The 26411-nt window shown below is 49.0% G+C and overlaps 1 protein-coding gene across 18 annotated transcripts in view; it reads right to left on the bottom strand.

The window, feature by feature from the left end:
* Positions 1–612: 612 nt before the first annotated feature.
* LOC106864071 (nucleolar pre-ribosomal-associated protein 1-like) overlaps positions 613–26411 on the bottom strand; it is a 34561-nt gene continuing 8762 nt past the window's right edge. For 11 of the 18 annotated variants that reach the window (XM_088157530.1, XM_088157531.1, XM_088157523.1 and 8 more), the window contains 5 exons: positions 25845–26038; positions 22900–25616; positions 4659–4775; positions 2984–4020; positions 613–2755 (listed from right to left, as the gene is read on the bottom strand). In XM_088157530.1, the coding sequence (XP_088013656.1) occupies positions 25905–26038 (134 nt within the window). In that variant the 3' untranslated portion in view covers positions 613–2755; positions 2984–4020; positions 4659–4775; positions 22900–25616; positions 25845–25904. The remainder of the gene's footprint in view (positions 2756–2983; positions 4021–4658; positions 4776–22899; positions 25617–25844; positions 26039–26411) is intronic. The other 7 variants (XM_088157540.1, XM_088157525.1, XM_088157539.1 and 4 more) reach the window with 4 other exon arrangements.

Genomic DNA, 26411 nt, shown 5'->3' with positions numbered 1-26411 from the left:
ACCCACCATGACCCCCCCCATGCCCGACTCACCTGCTCCTCCAGCGCAGCCCGGCTCCCTCTCCCAGGGACCTTGGGGTGCCCCAAACCCCACGTCGGAGCCCCCCTCAGCCTTTTTTCCTCACCCCAAAGAAGGCACAGAACGACTCCAACTGCCCTGGACAGCAGCAGGGCACTTGACTGCAACCCCTCCCATGTGTCCATCCCACAGAAAGTGACTCTGCTGACACCAGAAAAGGGAGGGCAACCCCCACAAGGGCTGAAGTTCCTCCCCAGCCCTGCAGACACAGGGGACAAGGGGCAGAAAGGAGGAGGGGCAGCAGAGAGGACAAGGGAAGAAAATCAACATCAAGGTGCACGATGAAATGGAACCCCCCCTAAAAAAAAAAAAAGAAGAAGAAAAATGAAAACGAAAAATAACCAAAAAACGAAAAGAAACCCCTGGCATGCTGGATGGGCAGCACAAGAGGGAGGGATTAAAAATGAACAGGGACAGTGTCCTGGTTTTGGGCAAATTTGGGGGAAAACCTCCAGAAGGAGCCCCCAGACAGCAAACCCCACGACTCCTCCCCCCCACCCCACCGGGTTCGGGAAGAATTTCCTCGGAGAAGAGTGGGAGAAAAAAACCTCTTTATTTAACAAGCAAGACACTCCCCAGCACAGGGAAAAAAGACAACGCCAGCTGACAAAAAACTCCTTCACCGTTCTGAAGGGATGACGAGTTCAGTCTCTCTGGCGAGTGGTCGCCCAGTTATCAGTCTCTGGCGCTTGGGAATGGCTGCTGCAGGTGACAGAGTGTAGACTCCCGGTGTTTCTTGGGGTTTCCCAGGTCCCCGTCCGGAACAGGTTCAGATGGTATCCAGGAGAGGGAGGGGACGGGGTGGAAGAGAAAACAGTCCAGGGAAAAAGTTGGACTGCCTAGCTGAACTAACTAATAAGAAAAAAGCAAGGGCAAAGCGAAGGAAAGAAAAAGAGGCAGAAGCGAGCAAGCAGGCAAGCAAGCAGGCAAGCAAGCAAGCAAGCAAGCAGGCAAGCAAGCAAACCGAGCTAAAACCTCTCCTAAACATAGACCATGGGGGAGGTGAGCCGGCTGATAACAAGACAAAACAAAGCTTCACTCTCAGAGTCAGTCCTGGAAGCACAGGACATAATACCAAACATAATCAGGACACATGATTGGAGATAGAAACACCATAACACCCTAGGACAGACAGTGACCGGGACACAAGGATCCCACGGGAAACAACGGCACAGGGAGCACCACAGAGGCACAGAGAAGGACGGAGAAAAGACAGAGAGTGCCAAACACACAGCAAGGACTGAGGGGTACCATGACAAAGAGGGAACCCAGGAGCCAGAGAGGAAGCGAGCACAGCCCGTGCGGGGCGGGCAAAGACGGGCAAGGAGCAGCACAGGCACGGAGACAGAGAGGCACGGCCAGCAGGACAGAGGCTCACCAGGAGAGGGGCACAGCAAGGGAGGAGCACCGGGCAGCGCTCCTTTAGGACAAGAATATTCACACACACAAGCAATTCCCTCATTTGCACCTCATTCTTATTTCACACACCGCCCCCCCCCCGCCCAATAAAAAATTCAGCTCATAGCACAGGCAGCTCTGGCTTTTCCCTGCACAGTATTTCTACCAAGGCCCTGGGCACAGCACACGGTAGCGAGTCACCTGAATCAATCCTGATTTACATTTCAAAGCTTCTCCTTCTGGCACTGCACCTTCTCAGACCCGGGCTGCCATGTTCCACTCCCCTCATGGCCAAATTCAAGAACAACTGTTGCCATTCTGCAGAGAATTCCCAATATGACTCACATGTTATCAGTGGGCAGAAAACTCTTTGGGCTTCAGTTCCACCTCTCACCTGTTCCACGTGGAGGGAGGACAGGCATTTGTCACACATCACAGCAGCAAGGCTGGATCAAGGCTTTTTTTTTTTTTTTTTTTTTTTGATTGAATAAAAGGGTAAGAAAAAACAAACCAGGTCTCATACAAATGTCTTGAAACACCATTAAAGCTTTTTAAACCCAAGGAAACCATCGTGATTCCTGACTTCAGTCTTCTATCCATACTGGTTTTGGCATCATGAAATCAATCAGAGTCTTTAAAGAAATACTAAATCATCATGACTAAACCCCGGGCTCCTGGTCATTTGCACTTACAGCCCCTTGTAGGAAGCTCTCCAGCCTTTTTTTCCCATCCTACGTTGGACAGAGGATGGCTGTGAACCGCACGCCTCCGCACAAACAGTCCTGCCGGTTCCTCAAAAAGTTTAAAATGCCTGTGATAAAAATGATAGAAAGTAACACTGCCTCTCAGACTGTGCAAGAAATGGGAAGTTGGACTTTCAATGTCCCACTGAGAGATGCCAAATAAAAGCTTCCCCATGAGCTCGCACAGAGTAGTAACATTTCTTGGACGAAACTAAACTAAGATTTTTTTTTTACCAAACAAGATAGGTCTGTATGAGAACAGCTCAGGAGGCTTTCAGGGCTCGCAGTGATGCTGGCAGAGCACAGAACGTTAAAGATGAAGTCTTAACTCCCTGAATTAATGCCCTGTGGTAGCCAAATCTTTTTGCAAAGACACATAAGACTTGCTTCTCCTTGTTTCCGAGTTCCCAAGCCATCCTGTAATTCGTCACCTGCACTAGTGCAGACCAATCTGCCGTGGGCAAGGAACAGATCCGGCTCCTGAGCTCCAAGCCACGTGTCCCCGATGGAAACCCAAGTCAGGAATACAAAAACACCTGTGGAAGAAAGACGAGAGAAAAATCAGAAGACACAGATATTCTTCTATTCCCACACAGAAATACCGAGCCAAGCTGTTTACCTCTGGGACTCTGTTTTCAAACAGCTCCCCAGCTCTGTTCCTAGATGGAAAACGTGGAGTGGCTTTGCCCGTGCAAAGCCAATGAGCCTCCTCACAAGAAGGAACAAACCAGTTTCCTGCTAAATCAGACACCTGGAAATCTCACCTGTCACATGCTGTCATGGACCAGCAAGAGGGATCAGCATCCAGGCCCACGTGGACTTGTTCATTCCTGGCTTCTAATGCAGCAGGGACAACAGCACTGAAGGGAAATGATCACGTCTTCATTTAAAGAGAACCCAACTTCTTCATCAAAGCCATCACTGTCCTCGAGCAGGACATCCACCATATCCAGGACATCTAATAAGTGAAGAAAAACATCAAAGCAAGAATCCAGACTAACAGGAAAAACAACAGACGTAGAATGCAACACTCCAGGAATACAAGGCATCTTTTTAATTCTTTTTAATTAAAAAAAAAAATTTAAAAAAAGGATGAAAGCCACATTTGTCACACAATACAACGTTAAGTGCAACCCCTAAATTACAGCTGAACCTTCACTCTGCCTTTCAATGCTGCTGTCCAGCACGGAGCAGCTGTGGCTGCTCCTGGATCCCTGGATGTGTCCAAAGCCAGGCTGGACACTGGGGCTTGGAGCAGCCCGGGCTACTGAAAGGTGTCCCTGTTCATGGCAGGGCTGGAACTGGATGAGATTTAAGGAGCCTTGCCGGCCAAACCACTCTGGGATTCCATGACTCTGTCAACAGTCCCAGGCAGAAGGGCTAGATTTCCATTTGAGTTCAAAAACGCTGCTGCAAGAGCATGAAGAGAGATTTCAAATACCGTTCAAGTGGCACAACCACGGCAGAAATTACTTTCAGAGGTAAAGCGGCAACTTGGCAATTCCACTTCGACTTCTGATACCAAGAACACGTGGAGAGCTGAATCCTGGAGGGCCCTTACTTAACAGGACTGCCAGAGTTATCCATCCCCAGTTTGCTGATTAGGGCTAGAAAGTGTATCCCCAAGTCATGGAGTTGGGATGTTGACAGGTTACCACATACCATCAATGTGAGAGACGGGGATGCTGATGTTATCAGAGTCCTGTTTAAACAGAGCCACCTGGAGCGTGCTGGCTGCCTGAACCAGGTCTGCTGCCTTGTCAGTGTAGGGACAGGGGTTGGCCACCAGCTTCAGCAGGATCTGTCAGCAAAGGTGGGGAGAAAGGTAAGTGCACCTGCTGGCTGGCAAGTGCAGGGGAACCACACGGTACTGAGAACGACCACGTGCTGAAAGCTGGGCAGCTTTTATGAGGACAACTTCCATAGCACTTCTGCAGGATTCTGTCTACAGTTCCTGCTCTACAGGCCACACTGATGGAAAAACAAAAACCCACCACAACTTGGCACCTAGATTGCGACCACACACCGAGTACCTGGGCAGACCACAGTGGAGGCAAAGCACTGGGCATTCAACATCCTGAAGAGTAAACAGCAAGTGTCACCTTTCCTTGTCAAGGACCACCATCTACTGAGCTCTGATAATGTCGGCACCTAAAGAGGAGATCAAAGCTACCCACACCTACACCACTCTACCCTTACACCGACAATGCTGTAATAACAGCTGATCTTTTTGGATTTCATTTTCCTACAAATCATTTGGCTGCCCTCCCACTGAACACAAGAAGGATGCCACCTCCGTATAAAGAATCCCAAACAAGGCTTTTCTCAGAATTCATTCGCTGGTCTTTGACAGGTTTCTCAACAATAGCAACAAGACCTCCAGTTTCCACTAACACTATTCTTTGCATTTTTTCATCCAGCTGATTTGAACACCGTTACCTTTTCCAAAAACTGAATCACTGCTTCCTTCTGGTCTTCTTTTGTATTATCCAAGTGCTCCAGCCGAATTGAAAGCTCCTTCCACGTGTACTCAAACGCTCCACTGTCACGTAAAACCTGTCCAGGAAACAAAGGAGGAGGTGTGTAAATAAACCTCAAAACACCTAAAATACAAAACCCCGAGGGATGCAGATCTTTTTCTATAGTTACCTTCATGCTTCCTTCTTTTAGGAACGAAAAGAAGAGCAGGTTGATGAGGAGTCGTATCTGCCGCTCTCCTCACCCTCAGTTCAAGAGGCTCACTAGGGGGACTTCAGCTGCATAGTGGACAATAAAAATCCTACTTCTGTAATTTCTGGAAAGCAGGTTATACTGCTTTCAGAGGGCCGTACAGCTTTCTATCATCACAGGCAGTTAAAAAAAAAAAAAGCAGCTTCAAAATAGCCTGTAGGGGAGTTTTAGAAAACTACCGATGAAACAGAGGAAAATCATTGCTAAATTAAACCTGAATCAGGCTACTTGTACTTAAAGCAATCAGGCAGAGGGATGAACAGTCACATAAATGAGCAGTGGGCTGTGACCACAGCAAGGTCCAGAGAGAAGTGCAAGTTGCTGGGGGTGGTGAGGAAGACCAACAAGTCCCACACCCTAGAGACAGGCTTTGACGTGCCTAGAAACTTCCCCCCGCTTTCCTGCTCTCCAAATTCAGGCCCTGACTGTGAGCACCCAAACTCGGTGACCCCGAGCTCCAGCTCTACAAGCAAGAAAGGAGGAGGGAGAAGAGGAAGGAATCCGAGTGACACCAGGGTTCAGCTCCCTCCCCCTAAGGCCCAGCAAGAGAGGAAACCTTGCCCAGCTTCCCGACCCTGGCACCTACGTTGGACGACTGCAATTACACAGGATGAATCTGTGCCTTTGCTCCTCTCCACACATCAAATACAAGGAAGCCATCACAACTCATTTGTTCTACAGTTACTCCGTGTACAACACCAGCAGATCTAAAAACAACTGCTGCTCACATCAATCTGACAGGGGAATTCATTTAAAGCAAGAAAACATGAAGGAAAAAGGATTCATTATAATATAAGCGACTATTTTTGGCAGGGTCTGGAAACAGAAATGCACCTGCAGCTCTCACAAAACCGGGCAGGAACAGAATGTGAAATCCAAAAACGAGCCTTCAGTTACATGGCACTGTGCAGAAAAGTAAGTCCTTACCATCTATTCTTAGCAGCCTTTCTGCTGACGGAACTGCCCCAACTTCCCTGCTCCTGCTTTCCCTCCAGAGAAAATGCAAAGGACTGAAGTGGAAAGTGGACACAGGAACAAGTCAAGCAGTCCATGTTCCCACCTGGCAAAAGAATCCAAAACCATCAGAAAAACGGCACATTTTGAGCAGCTTTCGGTTGAGACATTCATTGCTGGGAGACCAAGTGAACCTGCCTTTAATCCCTTGCAAGGATCAAGGGCCACTAAACCCGAATTCAGTCACTGTAACTGGATTTTTTTCTTGGCAGGACAGTCTGGTTGCATTTATTCCTTATTCCTAAGGGTAAATCTCTACCCCTACTTAGGTAACTAAAGGATGTCCTCTTTGAATAAGGTGCTAAAAACAGCAGCCTCTGGTGTCTGGTGGACTTCGAGCTGACCAGCTTTTTCTCAAAAGTCAAATAACTAATTTAAATATGCAGAGGGGGATGCTAATTTTCAAGACAAAAAGTCCTCCTTGCATCAAAGCTGGTATCAGACAATAACAGAGAGGACTACTCTGCAGGGCCAGAGGAAACCGGAGAAGACTTATGAAAGGCTAGAGTGCTGAAGTACAGATTAAAGAAACGCTGATAAAAAGTAAAAATCCAAAGCAATATCTTCTTGATCAATGTCAAGACCTTTGCAGGCACCAACTGCACTGATTTATTACAGTATCAGAATTCATTCAGCCTCGGGGGGGGGTGCGTAAACACGACAGACATTTTCTTTGCTCTTTCATCAACTGCTGCAGTGAAGTCCGTTCACAGCATTGATTTCTGTCAAATATTTCGTTACTAGCCGGTTATCTGACAGCAAATTTCAACAAGAGTCACAGGAAAGGAGACTGGTGACCACACAATCCTGCAGCAAAGGCAACTGCTTCAAGAAAAAATCGTACAATCCTGAAATTTCAGGCCAGTGGGATAGAGTGAATATCCTGATATTTCAATTCCAAAGCTTACCTTAATGGTCTCGGGCTACGGGGCTTGGAGGGGGGGTCGGTTCGGAAGGGCCGCCTCCGGAGGAGGGGATCCCGGGGGGAGTCAGGGGCCCGGGGAGGGGGGCGAGGCGGAGGGAGAGGAAAAAGAGGAAGATGAGGAGGAGGAAGAAGGGGGAGAGGGTTTGAGAGGAGGGGAAGCCCAAATCCGTGCTGTGTGCGGAGCTCCGACAGCACGCTGCAGCCCGCAGCTCAGTGTGAGCACGGGGCAGAGAAGGCGATTTCTGGGCATTCAATCACCCTGAGGCGGGCCCGGCACCGCCCCTGCAGCACCGTCCCCAGCACAGCTCGGTACCGCTCCGGGATCACCCGGCCCCGCCCCCGGTGCCGCCCGGGACCACTGGGGACCGCCCCTAAAGCACCGCCCCGGCCCCGCCCGGTCCCGTCCCCGGGACCTCCGTGCCCCGCCTCGCCAAGCCCCGGCTCCGCCCCGAGCCTGCCCGGGCTGCGCCGGGACCATCGCTGGCGGCCCCGCCCCTCTCCCCCGGGCCGAAGCGGGCTGAAGGAGATGTCCGCACGATTGGAAACGCCGCCGAAAATCGCACCCGTGGGATCGGTGTCGGCGTCGTGCGCAGGCATCCCACTAGAGCGAGCGGGCTCCTTGCTGTGCCACCCTCCTTTTGCAGCCAGAGTTAGAAGGTCGGGGAGCGACACCCGAGCCGCCATCTTGGGAGAGGCAGGCGCGCAGTACCGCGCTCTGCCCACAGGGTGGCGCTTGGGAGACAGGCAAGGGATGGAATCAAGGAGTGTCCCAATCCTTGAGGAAATCCCCCTGAATGAACGCCCCAAAAAACCCCGACCAGAACTGAGAAACCTCCTGCCTCTGTATGAGTGCAAAGGGTGTGCAAGGAGTGTGCAAATAGTGTGCATTAGCAATCGATCGGCAGGCATTGGAAATCGATCGCCGATCTAATCGATCGGCAGGCATTGGCAATCGATCGCCGATCGAATCGATCGGCAGGCGCGATCAATCGATCGCCGATCTAATCGATCGGCAGGCATTAGCAATCGATCGCCGATCTAATCGATCGGCAGGCGCGATCAATCGATCGCCGATCTAATCGATCGGCAGGCATTAGCAATCGATCGCCGATATAATCGATCGGCAGGCGCGATCAATCGATCGCCGAGCTAATCGATCGGCAGGCATTAGCAATCGAACGCCGATCTAATCGATCGGCAGGCGCGATCAATCGATCGCCGATCTAATCGATCGGCAGACTCAATCAATCGATCGCCGATCTAATCGATCGGCAGGCATTAGCAATCGATCGCCAGGCGCGATCAATCGATCGCCGATCTAATCGATCGGCAGGCGCGATCAATCGATCGCCGATCTAATCGATCGGCAGGCGCGATCAATCGATCGCCGATCTAATCGATCGGCAGGCATTAGCAATCGATCGCCGATATAATCGATCGGCAGGCGCGATCAATCGATCGCCGATCTACTCGATCGGCAGGCGCGATCAATCGATCGCCGATCTAATCGATCGGCAGGCGCGATCAATCGATCGCCGATCTAATCGATCGGCAGGCATTAGCAATCGATCGCCGATATAATCGATCGGCAGGCGCGATCAATCGATCGCCGAGCTAATCGATCGGCAGGCATTAGCAATCGATCGCCGATATAATCGATCGGCAGGCGCGATCAATCGATCGCCGATCTAATCGATCGGCAGGCATTAGCAATCGATCGCCGATATAATCGATCGGTAGTCGTGATCAATCGATCGCCGATCTAATCCATAGGCACGCATTAGCTATCGATCGCCGATCTGATTTTTCCCGCCATTTTTCATGGATTTTTTTCCCCCATTTCTTACTGATTTTTCCCCAATTTTTCATGCATTTTTTCCCGCAATTTTCGTGGATTTTTTCCCATATTTTCCCCATTTCTCAATGATTTGTTTCCCCAATTTATCAAAGATTTGTTTCCCCAATTTATCAAAGATTTTTTTTCCCCATTTCACCATGATGTTTCCCCCATTTCTCACTGATTTTTTCCCCCATTTCTCACTGATTTTTTCTCCCCATTTTTCCATGGATATTTCCCGATTTTCCCCCCCATTGCTCACTGATTTTTGCCCCCATTTCTCTCTGAATTTTCCCCCCATTTTCCATGCATTTTTCCCCCCATTAATCACTGATTTTTTTCCCCATTTATCACTGATATTTGCCCCCATTTCTCTCTGAATTTTTCCTTCCATTTTTCATGCATTTTTCCGCCCATTAATCACTGATTTTCTCCCCATTTATCACTGATTATTGCCCCCATTTTTCACTTATTTTTTCCCCACAGCATCGGCCACCACAGCACGAGCGACAACAGCTCGCTCTGTTCCCGCCATTGCCCATGGATTGTTTGCCTGTTTTCCATGGATTTTTTCCCCATTTCTCACTGATTTTCCCCCCCCCCCCATTTCTCACTGAATATTCCCCCATTTTTCATCGACTTTTCCCCCATTTACCACTGCTTTTTCCCCCATTTCTCGCTGATTTTGTCCCAAATTTTCCCCCATTTCTCATTGATTTTTTTCCCTGTTTCTCACTGATTTTCCCCCCATTTCTTAATGACTTTTCCCGCCATTCGTCACGGATTTTTTCCCCCATTTCTCACTGATTTTTTCCCCATTTCTCAATTATTTTTTCCCCCACTTTTCCCCGTTTCTCACTGATTTATTCCCCCATTTTTCATGGATTTTTTTCCCCCATTTCTCACGGATTTTTTTCCCCATTTTTCAAAGATTCCCCCCCCCGTTTTTCACTGATTTTTCTCCATTTCTCACTGATTTTCCCACCATTTTTCATGTGGTTTTTTTCCATTTCTCACTGATGTTTTACCCCATTCTTATTACCATTCTCATAGCTCTATTTTATATTTATACATATTCTTATATTTGCATTATTTCTGTTATACACTAGATTTTTCATAGATATTTGCTACTTATATTTCATTATATTTTACATGTATACCAATCTATTTCTATTCTTTATATTTTATTTTTATATTAGCTATAAAAACCGTGCCTCTACCCAAATAAAAAGCATTTAAACATTCCTTTTAGACTAGATTTAGGTATTTTTTATGGTTCTGTTTTTCATGCATTCTACACCCACCCCTCCCTCTCAATGTTCTGGCACCCAGCATGACCCACCCCCCCCCCCCCCCATGCCCGACTCACCTGCTCCTCCAGCGCAGCCCGGCTCCCTTTCCCAGGGACCTTGGGGTGCCCCAAACCACGTCGGAGCCCCCAGTCTCCACACCCTCCCCCTCCGTAGGGAACGGGAATGGGATGGGGAGCACACAGGACAAGAAAGGAACACAAAAGACACACTGGACAGAGAGAAGAAAAGGGCTGGAAGCTGGATATGAGGATGAAAGTGGAGCAGCAACAAACCTCAGGACTCTTGACTAGAGAGTGTGGCTGCTGAACGTCTCAAAAAAACCCCCAGCTCCAACACAACATGCTGTGCTCACGGCTCGGCCTGGGACTCATCAGTGAACATCTCTCTCTTGCCAGGGCCATAAAGCCCCCGAGAAAACACGAGGTGAGGTTGATGTGCTCCGGCTTTGCTCCTGCTCAGCCCTAACCCCAGCCCCTGCTGCCAGTGAGCACCCTGATCTCTGAACCTCTTCTCAGCTTGTTTGTACGCTTCCAAATTCCTTCCTCTTTCTTCAAGCTTCATCTGTTTCCTGGCATTGGGAGAATGACAAGTGTTTAGCACAGCGCAATGAATACAACAGTCTCATTTTCAGAAGACACAACTGAACGAGAACCGACAGCAGCACTGCTTCGAGACAATCTGGGCACACGTTTCCCTTCCAGCAATCTGAGTGTTCTTTTGTGTCACGCCTGAAATCCTGAAAATGGTTTTTTGAGAAAAATTATCCATAACTAGAAAACAATCAAACCAAATAAATAGAACCCCTAGGATATAATAACAGCCCATATACTACAACACTCCAATTCTAATATTAATAAGAAAACAGAAATTAGCTACACAGCATTACCTCAAACAAACACTACATACTGGCAAGAATCAAAGCCACCACAAAATAATTCAAAAACTACCCTATGCCTTATGCTACAGGCTAGAACGCCATCGGCAAACCTTATCAAGGTATCCTTTAAAAACAACGCCCCACCAAAAACAAAAACAACACAAAACGCCATTCAAGAACTCCCTTATCAACACCTGAATGAAAAAACATGGCATTAGATAAATAGACCATAGCCCTTATCATACACCATCTACAAACAAAATAAAGCTATACCATACATCCTCGAAAACCACCTTCAAAGCACGACATTAGAAAAAAAAACTTTCCAGAATTAAAAGCTGTATCTAACAAAAGCCGTCTGATAAAATTAACAACCAAGCCCCCACCATCAGAGCTGCCCCTACTAAACTCCCCATCGTACATATGAAAAATCAGTTTTAAAAACCTACTTCAATTCATTCTGCCTCAAATACAAAGCCATCCAGAAAGTTACCTTCACTCAAAAACAAAAGCGCACGTAGTAAAGAACATTAAAAAATAAATCAGCACACTACACACCACAAGCATAAAATATTGAATTAAAACCAAAAATACCCCTATTCATTAAAGAGCCCAGCCGCAAGCTATATTTAACTATAACTTCGTGCAAACGTACACATATCATTAAAATAGATTTCTTTCAGAATACAACTGATGATCTAAAATAGTAAAATGTCCGAGAACGATATTATAATAGGATATCCTCGATCATCCTCCCGCAAATTCTCTCCACTGTATTGTCCGACACACACCGGAAAAAAAATCCAGTTTTTACTTTTTTCAGCTAACTTCTCATTTATTAGCTGAGAGGAATGTTGAATTTGTCTTTACAAATGAGCTGTGGATCAGCCTGTAGATAAGGCTAGCACTGAGAGATAAAAGAAACAATGGGATGGATTCCACTGATTGATGAATGGAAAGAGATATTTGCCTTTACAAACAAACTGCAGGGCTGCTGATAAATGAAATTGGATATCGAAAGATGAAAGAAGCAACGGGGGGAAACTATGAATTCTAGAAGAATTAAAAATTAAAAGGGAGGGTTATACATTAGAGGGGAATTTCAGGTATCAGGCGTTCCGGGAAGTCTGTGCCTCTCAAGTACCTCAGCCAATGGGAAAAGAGAGAGGGAAATGCGGCCGGGAAAATAGGATAAAAAGGAGGCTGCGTCCTCCAAAAATTTGAGAGATCCCAGGGGAATGTCCCATGGCCTCTCCCTTTATTCGAATAAAGCAAAAAGGACTCCTCTGTTTCCTTTTTGGACATAAACCGCTGGTGTTTGTGGATTAATTTTCCTGACATTTAGCAACATATTGTTAAAAAAAAAAAAAAAAAAAAAAAGTGATCCAGAAGAGGGCAACATTGACAGCCATTCCAAGACAGGATGAACAAATGCTTTCACATTGACAGAGGATGCTGCGATGTTCTGAGAACAGAAGATAGAATAAAATAAAGGAAGGTGATGTTACAAGACAGAAAAGGGTAAAATAAAAGGAGTACCTGAGACTGGGGGGCGGGGGGGAAGAAAATGGGGAAATATTAATTGCTACACACTAGGTACAAATGCTTTTTACAAGTAATTTATGAGAAGCAAGCTAAAAGCGTCTTACTGCTGCTAGTGATATCATGCTCCAAGCTCTGCTAATAATTCCTATTTCTAGCAATAGTTAAATTGAACTCACTACATTCCAACTATTTTTCTGCTTGTTTAGATGGCAGATCCGTTTGGAACACACCTTAGTATAGCAAATTCTATGCCCAGGTAGGGACCTCTCAGTTCTTCCATAAAACATTTTCTTCTGCATTATGGCAAGCCTTTGTTTTAGCTTGACAGCTTTCTTGAAACTTAAATTTACGCATGTATCCAAAGACATTTGCAATTCCAGAAATTGGTAGGCACATCATATGGAAAGTAAATAACATTCTCGAGAGGGAGTTGCTTTGTTACTGAGGGGATGAAAAGCAAGGCTAGAGCTAGTAGAACTACCCAAGAAATTGGACTTAACGCAGCTTTTACAAGGCTCAAAGTAGCCATACCGAGATGTTTGAGCTAAAAGCCCCAGTTACCAGACTTACAGGCCTAATAGTTATCACCACACCACATTCCCTGGTTGCAGTATTTTTAACAGCAGTGCAGAACGCTACTGAAAATTATTTTTAGGTTGAATTGTTCTTTCCCCTCACTCCCTGTGTAGCTGTTAGAGGCTTCCAGGAGGCTGGGGAAGCAGACTGCTGGTTTCACTTCCAGACAGGTCACTTCCATGGTCTGCTGGAGGGCACTTTGAAGCCCGTGTCCTTTTCTTGCTCTATTGTATCTGACAACTTTCCTCCCCCACGTCTGTTTTTTAGCGGGCAGCATTTTTGGAGGGCCAGTCAAAGACCTCAGGCTCCGAGAGAATTCGTCTGCTTTGCTCTGTTTATGTGTGCAACAGATGGGAGCAGCAACTAAGTCAAGTAGTAACTTCTGAGCTGCCCAGTTATCAGTAAACCAAAATATTCTTTTGTGACTCTCGCCAGACGAACATATCATCCTATCCGAGTCACACACTGCCCCTCTGGCATTTTCCAGTCAGACAAAGAATTCCTGGCCCCTTCCTTGCATGAACCTCAGCTCTCCACCTTGTTCCAGAAAGAGTTCTAGATCCAAGGCCCAGTGAGCCAGCTACCCTTTGCTGCCCTGAGCAGTATGGAAACAGCCAAGCCCCAGCCCTGCAGCCCTGCCTAACTCGCCTTTGCCTCCCAAACCTGAACCTTTTCCTTGGCTGTGGCATCCTCACTCATGCAATCCTGAAGACAAAAATCTGATTTGGCAGGTGAGGCCGTTTCTAACGCAAAAGCTTCACCAAGGTTTCTCTTCCAACTTCAGCCTTAAACAGTCCTGTCCTCCTCAGACAGCCCCCACCTCCAGCCTTTAGCTGTAAATACTTACTGGTTTATAGCTAATGCTTGCCACCCCTCAAAATTAAGTCTTTTGATATGCATTTACATCCCTCCCTAACCATGTCCTCATCACCCTTCCCAAACTCAGCCTCATCTCCAGGCCTAGAACCTCTCCCTAGGTGAGGGACTGTCCTCGGGTAGGAGTGCTGACAGACCTGTGCATGAGCCCAGCTGCAGAGCCCGTGCTAATCCCAGCCCAGCTCTAGCCTTTAAACCCACTGGGGCTTTGGTACTGGAGGCCCAGTTACAGTAACCCCTGTGGCCGTTCCGCTTCCAGGCCATCTGGGAGTTGTGATCCCCCACCCTACACCACTTTGGTGAGAAATGCATTCCTTTCTTACAATAAAGTTTTCATTTTATGTCTAAATTCAAGCATTCCGAGAAAACGTGTAGCAATTATATCAAGACAGACATGACAGGCACCAACATTAGTCTTTCATTACACACTTTTCATGCCTTCTCTCCACAGATTTCTTTGAGGCAACTCTGACTCCTTTTCTCACAGGCAGCTCCACACAGCCCCGACTCCTCCTCTCCTCTGTACGACTGGCTAAACCCCAGCCTGTCCCTTCCCCAGCCACCTGAGCCTGTCTGTCCCACACACAGCATCCTCTCACCTTGTCCATCCCTTGCACGGCCACGTGTCCCTTCCTCCTCGCAGCACAGCCAGCAGGCTCCAGCCCACACTGCAGCAGGCTCTGCACCTCCAGCTGGAGCTGTGCTTAGTGAAACTGGCAGCCAGCTGACCCACGCTTTTATAACAACCAGCCTCACTGGGCAGGCAAGGCTGTTTCCACTCCTTGCTAATCAGTACAGCTGTAACTCGTTGGCAACTAGTGCCTTCTGCACTATCCTTACAAACTATTCTCCTACAGAAATGGACCGGAATTCCGCGGGGATTTTCCGGGGATTCCGGGGGGATTTTCTCGGGAATTCCGGGGGGATTTTGTCGGGGATTCCGGGGGGATTTTCTGGGGGATTCCGGGGGGATTTTATCGGGGATTCCTGGGGGATATTCCCGGGGATTCCGGGGGGATTTTATCGGGGATTCTGGGCATATTTTCTCGCGGATTCCGGGGGGATTTTCTCAGGGATTCCGGGGAGATTTTATCGGGGATTCCGGGGGGATTTTTCCCGGGAAATCCGGGGGGATTTTTCCCCGCGATTCCAGGGGGATTTTCCAGGGGATTCCGGGCATATTTTCTCGGGGATTCCTGGGGGATTTTCCAGGGGATTCCATGGGGATTATCCAGGGGATTCCAGGGGGATTTTATCGGGGATTCTTGGGGGATTTTCCCGGGGATTCCGGGGGGATTTTCACGGGGATTCCGGGGGGATTTTCACTGGGATTCCGGGGCGATTTTCTCAGGGAATTCCGGGGGATTTTCTCGGGAATTCCGGGAGGATTTTCAGGAGTATTCCGGGGGGATTTTCCCGAGTATTCCGGGGGGATTTTTTCGGGGAGTCCGGGGGGATTTTCCCGGGGATTCCGAGGGGATATTCCCGGGGAATTCCGGGGGGATTTTCTCAGGGATTCCGGGGGGATTTTCCAGGGGTTTCAGCGAGGAATTTCCCGGGGAATTCCCGGTGGATTTTCCAGGGGATTCCGGGTGGATTTTCTCGGGGATTCCGGGGGGATTTTCCCGAGTATTCCGGGGGGAATTTTTCGGGGAGTCCGGAGGGATTTTCCCGGGGTATCCGGGGTGATTTTACGAGGAATTCCGGGGGGATTTTCCCGAGTGTTCCGGGGGGATTTCCTCGGGGATTACGGGATGATTTTCTCGGGCAATTCCGGGGGATGTTCTCGGGTATTCCGGGGCCATTATCTCGGTGATTCCGGGGAGATTTTCTCGGGGATTCCGAGATTATTTTCCCGGGGAATTCATGGGGATTTTCCCGGGGATTCCGGGGGGATATTCGCGGGGATTCCGGGGGATTTTCTCGGAGATTCCGGGGGGATTTTCATGGGGATTCCGGGGTATTTTCTCCTGGATTCCGGGGAATTTTCCGTGGATTCCTGGGGGATTTTGCCGAGTATTTCGGGAGAATTTTCTCGGGGATTTCGGGGTGATTTTCCCGGGAAATTCCGGGGGATTTTCTCGGGGATTCCCGGGGGATTTTCCCGAGTATTCCGGGGGATTTTTTCGGGGAGTCCGGAGGGATTTTCCCGGGGATTCCAGGGGGATTTTACGAGGAATTCCGGGGGATTTTCCCGGGGATTCCGGGGGGACATTCCCGGGGAATTCCTGGGGGATTATCCCGGGGATTCCGGGGGGATTTTCTCGGCGATACCGGGGGGATATTCTCGGGGATTCCGGGATGATTTTCCCGGGGAATTCCAGGGGATTATTCCGGCGATTCCGGGGGGATTTTCTCGGCGATTCCGGGGGGATTTTCCAGGGGATTTCGTGGGGATTATGCCGGGGAGTCTGGGGCTATTTTCGCGGGGATTCCGGGAGGTTTTTCTCGGGGATTCCGGGGGGATTTTCCCGCGGAATTCCGGGGGGATTTTCTGGGCGATTCCGGGAGGATTTTATCGGGGATTCCTGGGGGATATTCCCGGGAATTCCGGGCGGATTTTATCGGGGATTCTGGGCATATTTTCTCGCGGATTCCGGGGGGATTTTCTCAGGGATTCCGGGGAGATTTTATCGGGGATTCCGGGGGGATTTTTCCCGGGAAATCCGGGGGGATTTTCCCCGCGATTCCAGGGGGATTTTCCAGGGGATTCCGGGCATATTTTCTCGGGGATTCCGGGGGGATTTTTCCCGGGAAATCCGGGGGGATTATCCAGGGGATTCCAGGGGGATTTTATCGGGGATACCTGGGGGATTTTCCCGGGGATTCCTGGGGGATTTTCCCGGGGATTCCGGGGGGATTTTCACGGGGATTCCGGGGGGATTTTCACTGGGATTCCGGGGCGATTTTCTCAGGGAATTCCGGGGGATTTTCTCGGGAATTCCGGGAGGATTTTCAGGAGTATTCCGGGGGGATTTTCCCGAGTATTCCGGGGGGATTTTTTCGGGGAGTCCGGGGGGATTTTCCCGGGGATTCCGAGGGGATATTCCCGGGGAATTCCGGGGGGATTTTCTCAGGGATTCCGGGGGGATTTTCCAGGGGTTTCAGCGAGGAATTTCCCGGGGAATTCCCGGTGGATTTTCCAGGGGATTCCGGGTGGATTTTCTCGGGGATTCCGGGAGGATTTTCCCGAGTATTCCGGGGGGAATTTTTCGGGGAGTCCGGAGGGATTTTCCCGGGGTATCCGGGGTGATTTTACGAGGAATTCCGGGGGATTTTCCCGAGTGTTCCGGGGGGATTTTCCCCGGGTATTCCGGGTGGATTTTCCCTGGGTTTCCGGGGCGATTTTCCCGGGGATTCCGTGGGGATTTCCCCGGGGATTCCGGGGGGATTTTCCCGAGTATTCCGGGAGGATTTTGTCGGGGATTTCCGGCGGATTTTCTCGTGGATTCCGGGACGATTTTCCCGAGGAATTCCAGGGGGATTTTCTCGGGGATTCCGGGGGGATTTTCTCGGGAATTCCGGGGGGATTTTCTCGGGGATTCCGGGGGAATTTTCCCGGGGATTCCGGGGCGATTTTCCGGGGATTCTGGGGGAATTTTCCAGGGGATTCGGGGCCGATTTTCGCGGGGATTCTGGGGGGATTTTCCCTGGGATTGCGGGGGGATTTTCCCTGGTAATTCCAGGGGATTTTCCCGGGGATCTCGGGGAGAGTATCCCGGAGATTCGGGGGGCATTTTCCGGGGATTCCGGGGGGATTTTGTCGGGGATTCCGGGGGGATTTTGTCGGGGATTCCGGGGGGATTTTCCAGGGGATTCCGGGGGGATTTTCCAGGGGATTCCGGGCATATTTTCCCGAGTATTACGGGCGAATTTTCTCGGGGATTCCGGGGAGATTTTCTTGGGGATTCCGGGGGGGCTTTCACAGGGATTTCTGGGGGATTTTCGCCTGGATTCCGGGGGGATTTTCTCGCGGATTCCGGGAGGAATTTCTCGGGGAGTCCGGGGGGATTTTCTAGGGGAATTCCGGGGGATTTTCTCGGGGATTCTGGGGGGATTTTCCATCGGACTCCGGGTTGATTTTCCCGGGGACTCCGGGGGATTTTCTCGGGGATTTCTGGAGGATTTTCCCGGGGATTCCGGGCGGATTTTCTCGTGGATTCCGGGACGATTTTCCCGAGGAATTCCGGGGGGATTTTCTCGGGGATTCCCGGGGGATTTTGTCGGGGATTCCGGGGGGATTTTCTGGGGGATTCCGGGGGGATTTTGTCGGGGATTCCGGGGGGATTTTCTGGGGGATTCCGGGGGGATTTTATAGGGGGTTCCTGGGGGATATTCCCGGGGATTCCGGGGGGATTTTATCGGGGATTCTGGGCATATTTTCTCGCGGATTCCGGGGGGATTTTCTCAGGGATTCCGGGGAGATTTTATCGGGGATTCCGGGGGGATTTTTCCCGGGAAATCCGGGGGGATTTTCCCCGCGATTCCAGGGGGATTTTCCAGGGGATTCCAGGGGGATTTTATCGGGGATTCTTGGGGGATTTTCCCGGGGATTCCGGGGGGATTTTCACGGGGATTCCTGGGGGATTTTCCAGGGGTTTCAGCGAGGAATTTCCCGGGGAATTCCCGGTGGATTTTCCAGGGGATTCCGGGTGGATTTTCTCGGGGATTCCGGGGGGATTTTCCCGAGTATTCCGGGGGGAGTTTTTCGGGGAGTCCGGAGGGATTTTCCCGGGGAGTCCGGGGGGATTTTCCCGGGGATTCCGGGGGGATTTTCCAGGGGTTTCAGCGAGGAATTTCCCGGGGAATTCCCGGTGGATTTTCCAGGGGATTCCGGGTGGATTTTCTCGGGGATTCCGGGGGGATTTTCCCGAGTATTCCGGGGGGAGTTTTTCGGGGAGTCCGGAGGGATTTTCCCGGGGTATCCGGGGTGATTTTACGAGGAATTCCGGGGGGATTTTCCCGAGTGTTCCGGGGGGATTTCCTCGGGGATTACGGGATGATTTTCTCGGGCAATTCCGGGGGATGTTCTCGGGTATTCTGGGGCCATTATCTCGGTGATTCCGGGGCCATTATCTCGGGGATTCCGGGGGATTTTCTCGGGGATTTCGGAGGGATTTTGCCGAGTATTCCGGGGGGATTTTCTCGAGGATTTCGGGAGGATTTTCCCGGAGATACCGGGTGGATTTTCTCGGGGATTCCGGGAGGATTTTCCCGAGTAATCCGGGGGGATATTCTCGGGGATTCCGTGGGGATTTTCCCGAGTATTTCGGGGGGGTTTTCTCGGGGATTCCGTGGGGATTTCCCCGGGGATACCGGGGGGATTTTCCCGAGTATTCCGGGAGGATTTTGTCGGGGATTTCCGGGGGATTTTCTCGTGGATTCCGGGACGATTTTCCCGAGGAATTCCGGGGGGATTTTCTCGGGGATTCCGGGGGGATTTTCTCGGGGATTCCCGGGGGATTTTCCAGGGGGATTCCGGGGTGATTATCCCGGGGATTTTCCTGGGGGATTTTCCCGGGGATTCCGGGGGATTTTCTCGGGGATTCCGGGTTGAATTTCCCGGGGAATTCCGAGGGATTTTCTCGGGGATTACGGGGGGATTTTCCCGGGGATTCCCGGGGATTTTCTCTCGGATTTTTTTCCCCAATTTTTCAAGCATTTTTTCCCGCAATTTTCGTGGATTTTTCCCAAATTTTCCCCATTTCTCACTGATTTTTTCCCCCATTTCTCAATGATTTTTGCCCCAATTTATCAAAGATTTTTTTCCCCATTTCTCACTGATGTTTTTCCCCATTTTCCCCCCATTTCTCACTGATTTTTATCCCCCATTTTTCAATGATTTTTCCCCATTTCTCTCTGATTTTTTCCGCATTTCACCATGATGTTTTCCCCATTTCTCACTGATTTTTTCCGTTGATTTTTCATGGATTTTTCCATCCATTTTTCGTGGATTTTTTCCCCATTTTTCCCCATTTCTCACTGATTTTTTCCCCCATTTATCACTCCTTTTTCCCCATTTTTCCCCATTTCTCACTGATTTTTTCCGCCATTTTTCATGGATGTTTCCCCCAATTTTCATGGATATTTCCTGATTTTCCCCCCCATTTCTCACTGATATTTGCCCCCATTTCTCTCTGAATTATTCCCCCCATTTTTCATGCATTTTCCCGCCCATTAATCACTGATTTTTTCCCCATTTCTCACTGACTTTTCCCCCCATTTCTCACTGATTTTTATCCCCCACTTCTGACTGATTTTTCCCAATTTTTCGTTGATCTTTTTCCCCATTCCTCACCGATTTTTCCCCCATTTCTCTCTGATTTTTCCATCATTTTTCATGGTTTTTCCCCCCCATTTCTCACTGATTTTACCCCATTTCTCACTGATTTTATTAATGTTTGTATTTCTATTTCTATTTATGTTTATATTTATATTTATATTTATTATTATTGTTTTGCATGTTTATGTTTATGTTTATGTTATTGTTTATATCTATGCAGGTTAACGTTTGTGCATGTTTATGTCTATGTTTATATTTATGCATATTTATTTTTATGCCGGCGGGCGCGGGCAGGCGTTTTATGTAAACGCCTATCCGCCGGGGTCCTAGAGAGGCCGCCATCTTGAGCGTGTCGGGACTCTCAAAATGGCGGCTCGGGCGGCACCCCGGCTGACCTTCCCAAAATGGCGGCAGAAAGGGCGGGAAAAAATCAGGACCCCGGTGTGTAGGCATAAGATGCCTGATTACATCGCCGACGCCGATCCGCTCGCCGACAATTTTCCCGGATGTTTCAGAGCGTGCCGACAACGGCCGCGCGGTCCGCGGTGCCGCGGGCGTGTGGGCGCCGGCGGGCGCGGGCAGGCGCTTTATGTAAACGCCTATCCGCCGGGGTCCTAGACCGGCCGCCATCTTGAGTGTGTCCGCACTCTCAAAATGGCGGCTCGGGCGGCACCCCGCCTGACCTTCCCAAAATGGCGGCAGAAAGGGCGGGAAAAAATCAGGACCCCGGTGTGTAGGCATAAGATGCCTGATTACATCGCCGACGCCGATCCGCTCGCCGACAATTTTCCCGGACGTTTCAGAGCGTGCCGACAACGGCCGCGCGATCCGCGGTGCCGCGGGAGTGAGGGCGCCGGCGGGCGCGGGCAGGCGTTTTATGTAAACGCCTATCCGCCGGGGTCCTAGATAGGCCGCCATCTTGAGTGTGTCGGGACTCTCAAAATGGCGCCTCGGGCGGCACCCCGCCTGACCTTCCCAAAATGGCGCCAGAAAGGGCGGGAAAAAATCAGGACCCCGGTGTGTAGGCATAAGATGCCTGATTAAATCGCCGACGCCGATCCGCTCGCCGACAATTTTCCCGGATGTTTCAGAGCGTGCCGACAACGGCCGCGCGGTCCGCGGTGCCGCGGGCGTGTGGGCGCCGGCGGGCGCGGGCAGGCGTTTTATGTAAACGCCTATCCGCAGGGGTCCTAGATAGGCCGCCATCTTGAGTGTGTCCGCACTCTCAAAATGGCGCCTCGGGCGGCACCCCGGCTGACCTGCCAAAAATGGCGGCAGAAAGGGCGGGAAAAAATCAGGACCCCGGTGTGTAGGCATAAGATGCCTGATTACATCGCCGACGCCGATCCGCTCGCCGACAATTTTCCCGGACGTTTCAGAGCGTGCCGACAACGGCCGCGCGGTCCGCGGTGCCGCGGGCGTGAGGGCGCCGGCGGGCGCGGGCAGGCGTTTTACGTAAACGCCTATCCGCCGGGGTCCTAGAGAGGCCGCCATCTTGAGCGCTGCCGCACGGCTGGGTCCCGGCCCGCGGGCCCTTCCGCCATCCTGAGAGGGGCACGGTGCAGTACCCGCCCGTGTCCACACGGCGGCAGCACTGCCGCCCAACTCAGCCCGGCACTGCCGCCCTGTCAGGGACAGACAGAGAAGGGAGAGAGTTCCAAGCACCAGAGTCCCCACCCGTCATAAAATCCTCTCAATGAACGCCCCAAAAAAACCCCGACCCAAACTAAAAATGCCCTGCCTCTGACCAAATGAAAAAAAAACCCTTTTATATATAGAAATCATCTATTTTTTAATATTTAATTTATAGTCATAATCGATACCTATTTCATATATTCAATTTAATTGCTATTCTATTTATCATATATACAATATTATTTTATTATTCATTATATACATAGATTTATATTACTAATGTTATTTCTATTTTATCTATATCCATATATATTTGTAGGTTCATTGTTTTTAATATTATTTCTTTAAAAGCTCTGCCTCTAACCAAATAGAAACAAAAAACTCGATTATTTTAAATTATATTTGAATATATTTTTCTATTTAGTTTTCATATTTATATCTGTAGATTTATATGTCTATATTGTGTATTCTATATTTATATACTATTTAATGTATTTTTTACTAGTATATTAATATACTATATGCTATTTACATTCTATTATAACATACTATTTAATATAACATATTAAAATCGATAAATTATTTCTATTACATACTACATACATGTATTTTATATTTATATTTATTTCTATAGATTTATACTTACATATATATATGCATATATAGTTATAATAATTTTATGTCAGTATCTATTTTTGCATATTTGTATATTTTTGCCTATTTTATATTATTTATTAAAAACCCTCCTCTAACCAAATAAAAAACAATAAAAAATTCCTTTTAAAGTCTAAATATTTATATATTTCTATTTTCATAACAAAATATAATGTAATGTAATATATTTATATATTGGTTTCTTATATTTGCTTATATATTTTTATTCTTTATCTTTTCTATTTACAGTATCTATAAAAAAACCCTACCTCTATCCAAACACAAACCGATAAAACATTCCTTTTAGACTATATTTAGCTGTTTTTTAAGGTTCTGTTTTTCATGCATTCTACACCCACCCCTCCCTCTCAATGTTCTGGCACCCACCATGACCCCCCCCCCATGCCCGACTCACCTGCTCCTCCAGCGCAGCCCGGCTCCCTCTCCCAGGGACCTTGGGGTGCCCCAAACCCCACGTCGGAGCCCCCCTCAGCCTTTTTTCCTCACCCCAAAGAAGGCACAGAACGACTCCAACTGCCCTGGACAGCAGCAGGGCACTTGACTGCAACCCCTCCCATGTGTCCATCCCACAGAAAGTGACTCTGCTGACACCAGAAAAGGGAGGGCAACCCCCACAAGGGCTGAAGTTCCTCCCCAGCCCTGCAGACACAGGGGACAAGGGGCAGAAAGGAGGAGGGGCAGCAGAGAGGACAAGGGAAGAAAATCAACATCAAGGTGCACGATGAAATGGAACCCCCCCTAAAAAAAAAAAAAGAAGAAGAAAAATGAAAACGAAAAATAACCAAAAAACGAAAAGAAACCCCTGGCATGCTGGATGGGCAGCACAAGAGGGAGGGATTAAAAATGAACAGGGACAGTGTCCTGGTTTTGGGCAAATTTGGGGGAAAACCTCCAGAAGGAGCCCCCAGACAGCAAACCCCACGACTCCTCCCCCCCACCCCACCGGGTTCGGGAAGAATTTCCTCGGAGAAGAGTGGGAGAAAAAAACCTCTTTATTTAACAAGCAAGACACTCCCCAGCACAGGGAAAAAAGACACCAGCTGACAAAAAACTCCTTCACCGTTCTGAAGGGATGACGAGTTCAGTCTCTCTGGCGAGTGGTCGCCCAGTTATCAGTCTCTGGCGCTTGGGAATGGCTGCTGCAGGTGACAGAGTGTAGACTCCCGGTGTTTCTTGGGGTTTCCCAGGTCCCCGTCCGGAACAGGTTCAGATGGTATCCAGGAGAGGGAGGGGACGGGGTGGAAGAGAAAACAGTCCAGGGAAAAAGTTGGACTGCCTAGCTGAACTAACTAATAAGAAAAAAGCAAGGGCAAAGCGAAGGAAAGAAAAAGAGGCAGAAGCGAGCAAGCAGGCAAGCAAGCAGGCAAGCAGGCAAGCAAGCAGGCAAGCAAGCAAACCGAGCTAAAACCTCTCCTAAACATAGACCATGGGGGAGGTGAGCCGGCTGATAACAAGACAAAACAAAGCTTCACTCTCAGACTCAGTCCTGGAAGCACAGGACATAATACCAAACATAATCAGGACACATGATTGGAGATAGAAACACCATAACATCACCCTAGGACAGACAGTGACCGGGACACAAGGATCCCACGGGAAACAACGGCACAGGGAGCACCACAGAGGCACAGAGAAGGACGGAGAAAAGACAGAGAGTGCCAAACACACAGCAAGGACTGAGGGGTACCATGACAAAGAGGGAACCCAGGAGCCAGAGAGGAAGCGAGCACAGCCCGTGCGGGGCGGGCAAAGACGGGCAAGGAGCAGCACAGGCACGGAGACAGAGAGGCACGGCCAGCAGGACAGAGGCTCACCAGGAGAGGGGCACAGCAAGGGAGGAGCACCGGGCAGCGCTCCTTTAGGACAAGAATATTCACACACACAAGCAATTCCCTCATTTGCACCTCATTCTTATTTCACACACCCCCCCCCCCCCCAATAAAAAATTCAGCTCATAGCACAGGCAGCTCTGGCTTTTCCCTGCACAGTATTTCTACCAAGGACCTGGGCACAGCACGCGGTCGCGAGTCACCTGAATCAATCCTGATTTACATTTCAAAGCTTCTCCTTCTGGCACTGCACCTTCTCAGACCCGGGCTGCCATGTTCCACTCCCCTCATGGCCAAATTCAAGAACAACTGTTGCCATTCTGCAGAGAATTCCCAATACGGCTCACGTATTATCAGTGGGCAGAAAACTCTTTGGGCTTCAGTTCCACCTCTCACCTGTTCCACGTGGAGGGAGGACAGGCATTTGTCACACATCACAGCAGCAGTGATGGATCAAGGCTTTTTTTTTTTCTTTTTTTTTTTTGATTGAATAAAAGGGTAGGAAAAAACAAACCAGGTCTCATACAAATGTCTTGAAACACCATTAAAGCTTTTTAAACCCAAGGAGACCATCGTGATTCCTGACTTCAGTCTTCTATCCATACTGGTTTTGGCATCATGAAATCAATCAGAGTCTTTAAAGAAATACTAAATCATCATGACTAAACCCCGGGCTCCTGGTCATTTGCACTTACAGCCCCTTGTAGGAAGCTCTCCAGCCTTTTTTTCCCATCCTACGTTGGACAGAGGATGGCTGTGAACCGCACGACTCCGCACAAACAGTCCTGCCGGTTCCTCAAAAAGTTTAAAATGCCTGTGATAAAAATGATAGAAAGTAACACTGCCTCTCAGACTGTGCAAGAAATGGGAAGTTGGACTTTCAATGTCCCACTGAGAGATGCCGAATAAAAGCTTCCCCATGAGCTCGCACAGAGTAGTAACATTTCTTGGACGAAACTAAACTAAGATTTTTTTTTGACCAAACAAGATAGGTCTGTATGAGAACAGCTCAGGAGGCTTTCAGGGCTCGCAGTGATGCTGGCAGAGCACAGAACGTTAAAGATGAAGTCTTAACTCCCTGAATTAATGCCCTGTGGTAGCCAAAACCTTTTGCAAAGACACATAAGACTTGCTTCTCCTTGTTTCCGAGTTCCCAAGCCATCCTGTAATTCGTCACCTGCACTAGTGCAGACCAATCTGCCGTGGGCAAGGAACAGATCCGGCTCCTGAGCTCCAAGCCACGTGTCCCCGATGGAAACCCAAGTCAGGAATACAAAAACACCTGTGGAAGAAAGACGAGAGAAAAATCAGAAGACACAGATATTCTTCTATTTCCACACAGAAATACCGAGCCAAGCTGTTTACCTCTGGGACTCTGTTTTCAAACAGCTCCCCAACTCTGTTCCTAGATGGAAAACGTGGAGTGGCTTTGCCCGTGCAAAGCCAATGAGCCTCCTCACAAGAAGGAACAAACCAGTTTCCTGCTAAATCAGACACCTGGAAATCTCACCTGTCACATGCTGTCATGGACCAGCAAGAGGGATCAGCATCCAGGCCCACGTGGACTTGTTCATTCCTGGCTTCTAATGCAGCAGGGACAACAGCACTGAAGGGAAATGATCACGTCTTCATTTAAAGAGAACCCAACTTCTTCATCAAAGCCATCACTGTCCTCGATCAGGACATCCACCATATCCAGGACATCTAATAAGTGAAGAAAAACATCAAAGCAAGAATCCAGACTAACAGGAAAAACAACAGACGTAGAATGCAACACTCCAGGAATACAAGGCATCTTTTTAATTCTTTTTAATTAAAAAAAAAATTAAAAAAAAAGGATGAAAGCCACATTTGTCACACAATACAACGTTAAGTGCAACCCCTAAATTACAGCTGAACCTTCACTCTGCCTTTCAATGCTGCTGTCCAGCACGGAGCAGCTGTGGCTGCTCCTGGATCCCTGGATGTGTCCAAAGCCAGGCTGGACACTGGGGCTTGGAGCAGCCCGGGCTACTGAAAGGTGTCCCTGTTCATGGCAGGGCTGGAACTGGATGAGATTTAAGGAGCCTTGCCGGCC

The sequence above is a fragment of the Sturnus vulgaris genome (genome assembly GCF_052056855.1).
Source record: "Sturnus vulgaris isolate bStuVul1 chromosome 38 unlocalized genomic scaffold, bStuVul1.hap1 SUPER_38_unloc_2, whole genome shotgun sequence".
NCBI classification, from domain to species: Eukaryota; Metazoa; Chordata; class Aves; order Passeriformes; family Sturnidae; genus Sturnus; species Sturnus vulgaris.
Note: the sequence above shows the minus strand (reverse complement) of the source record. Positions and strands in the feature narration are given on the sequence as shown.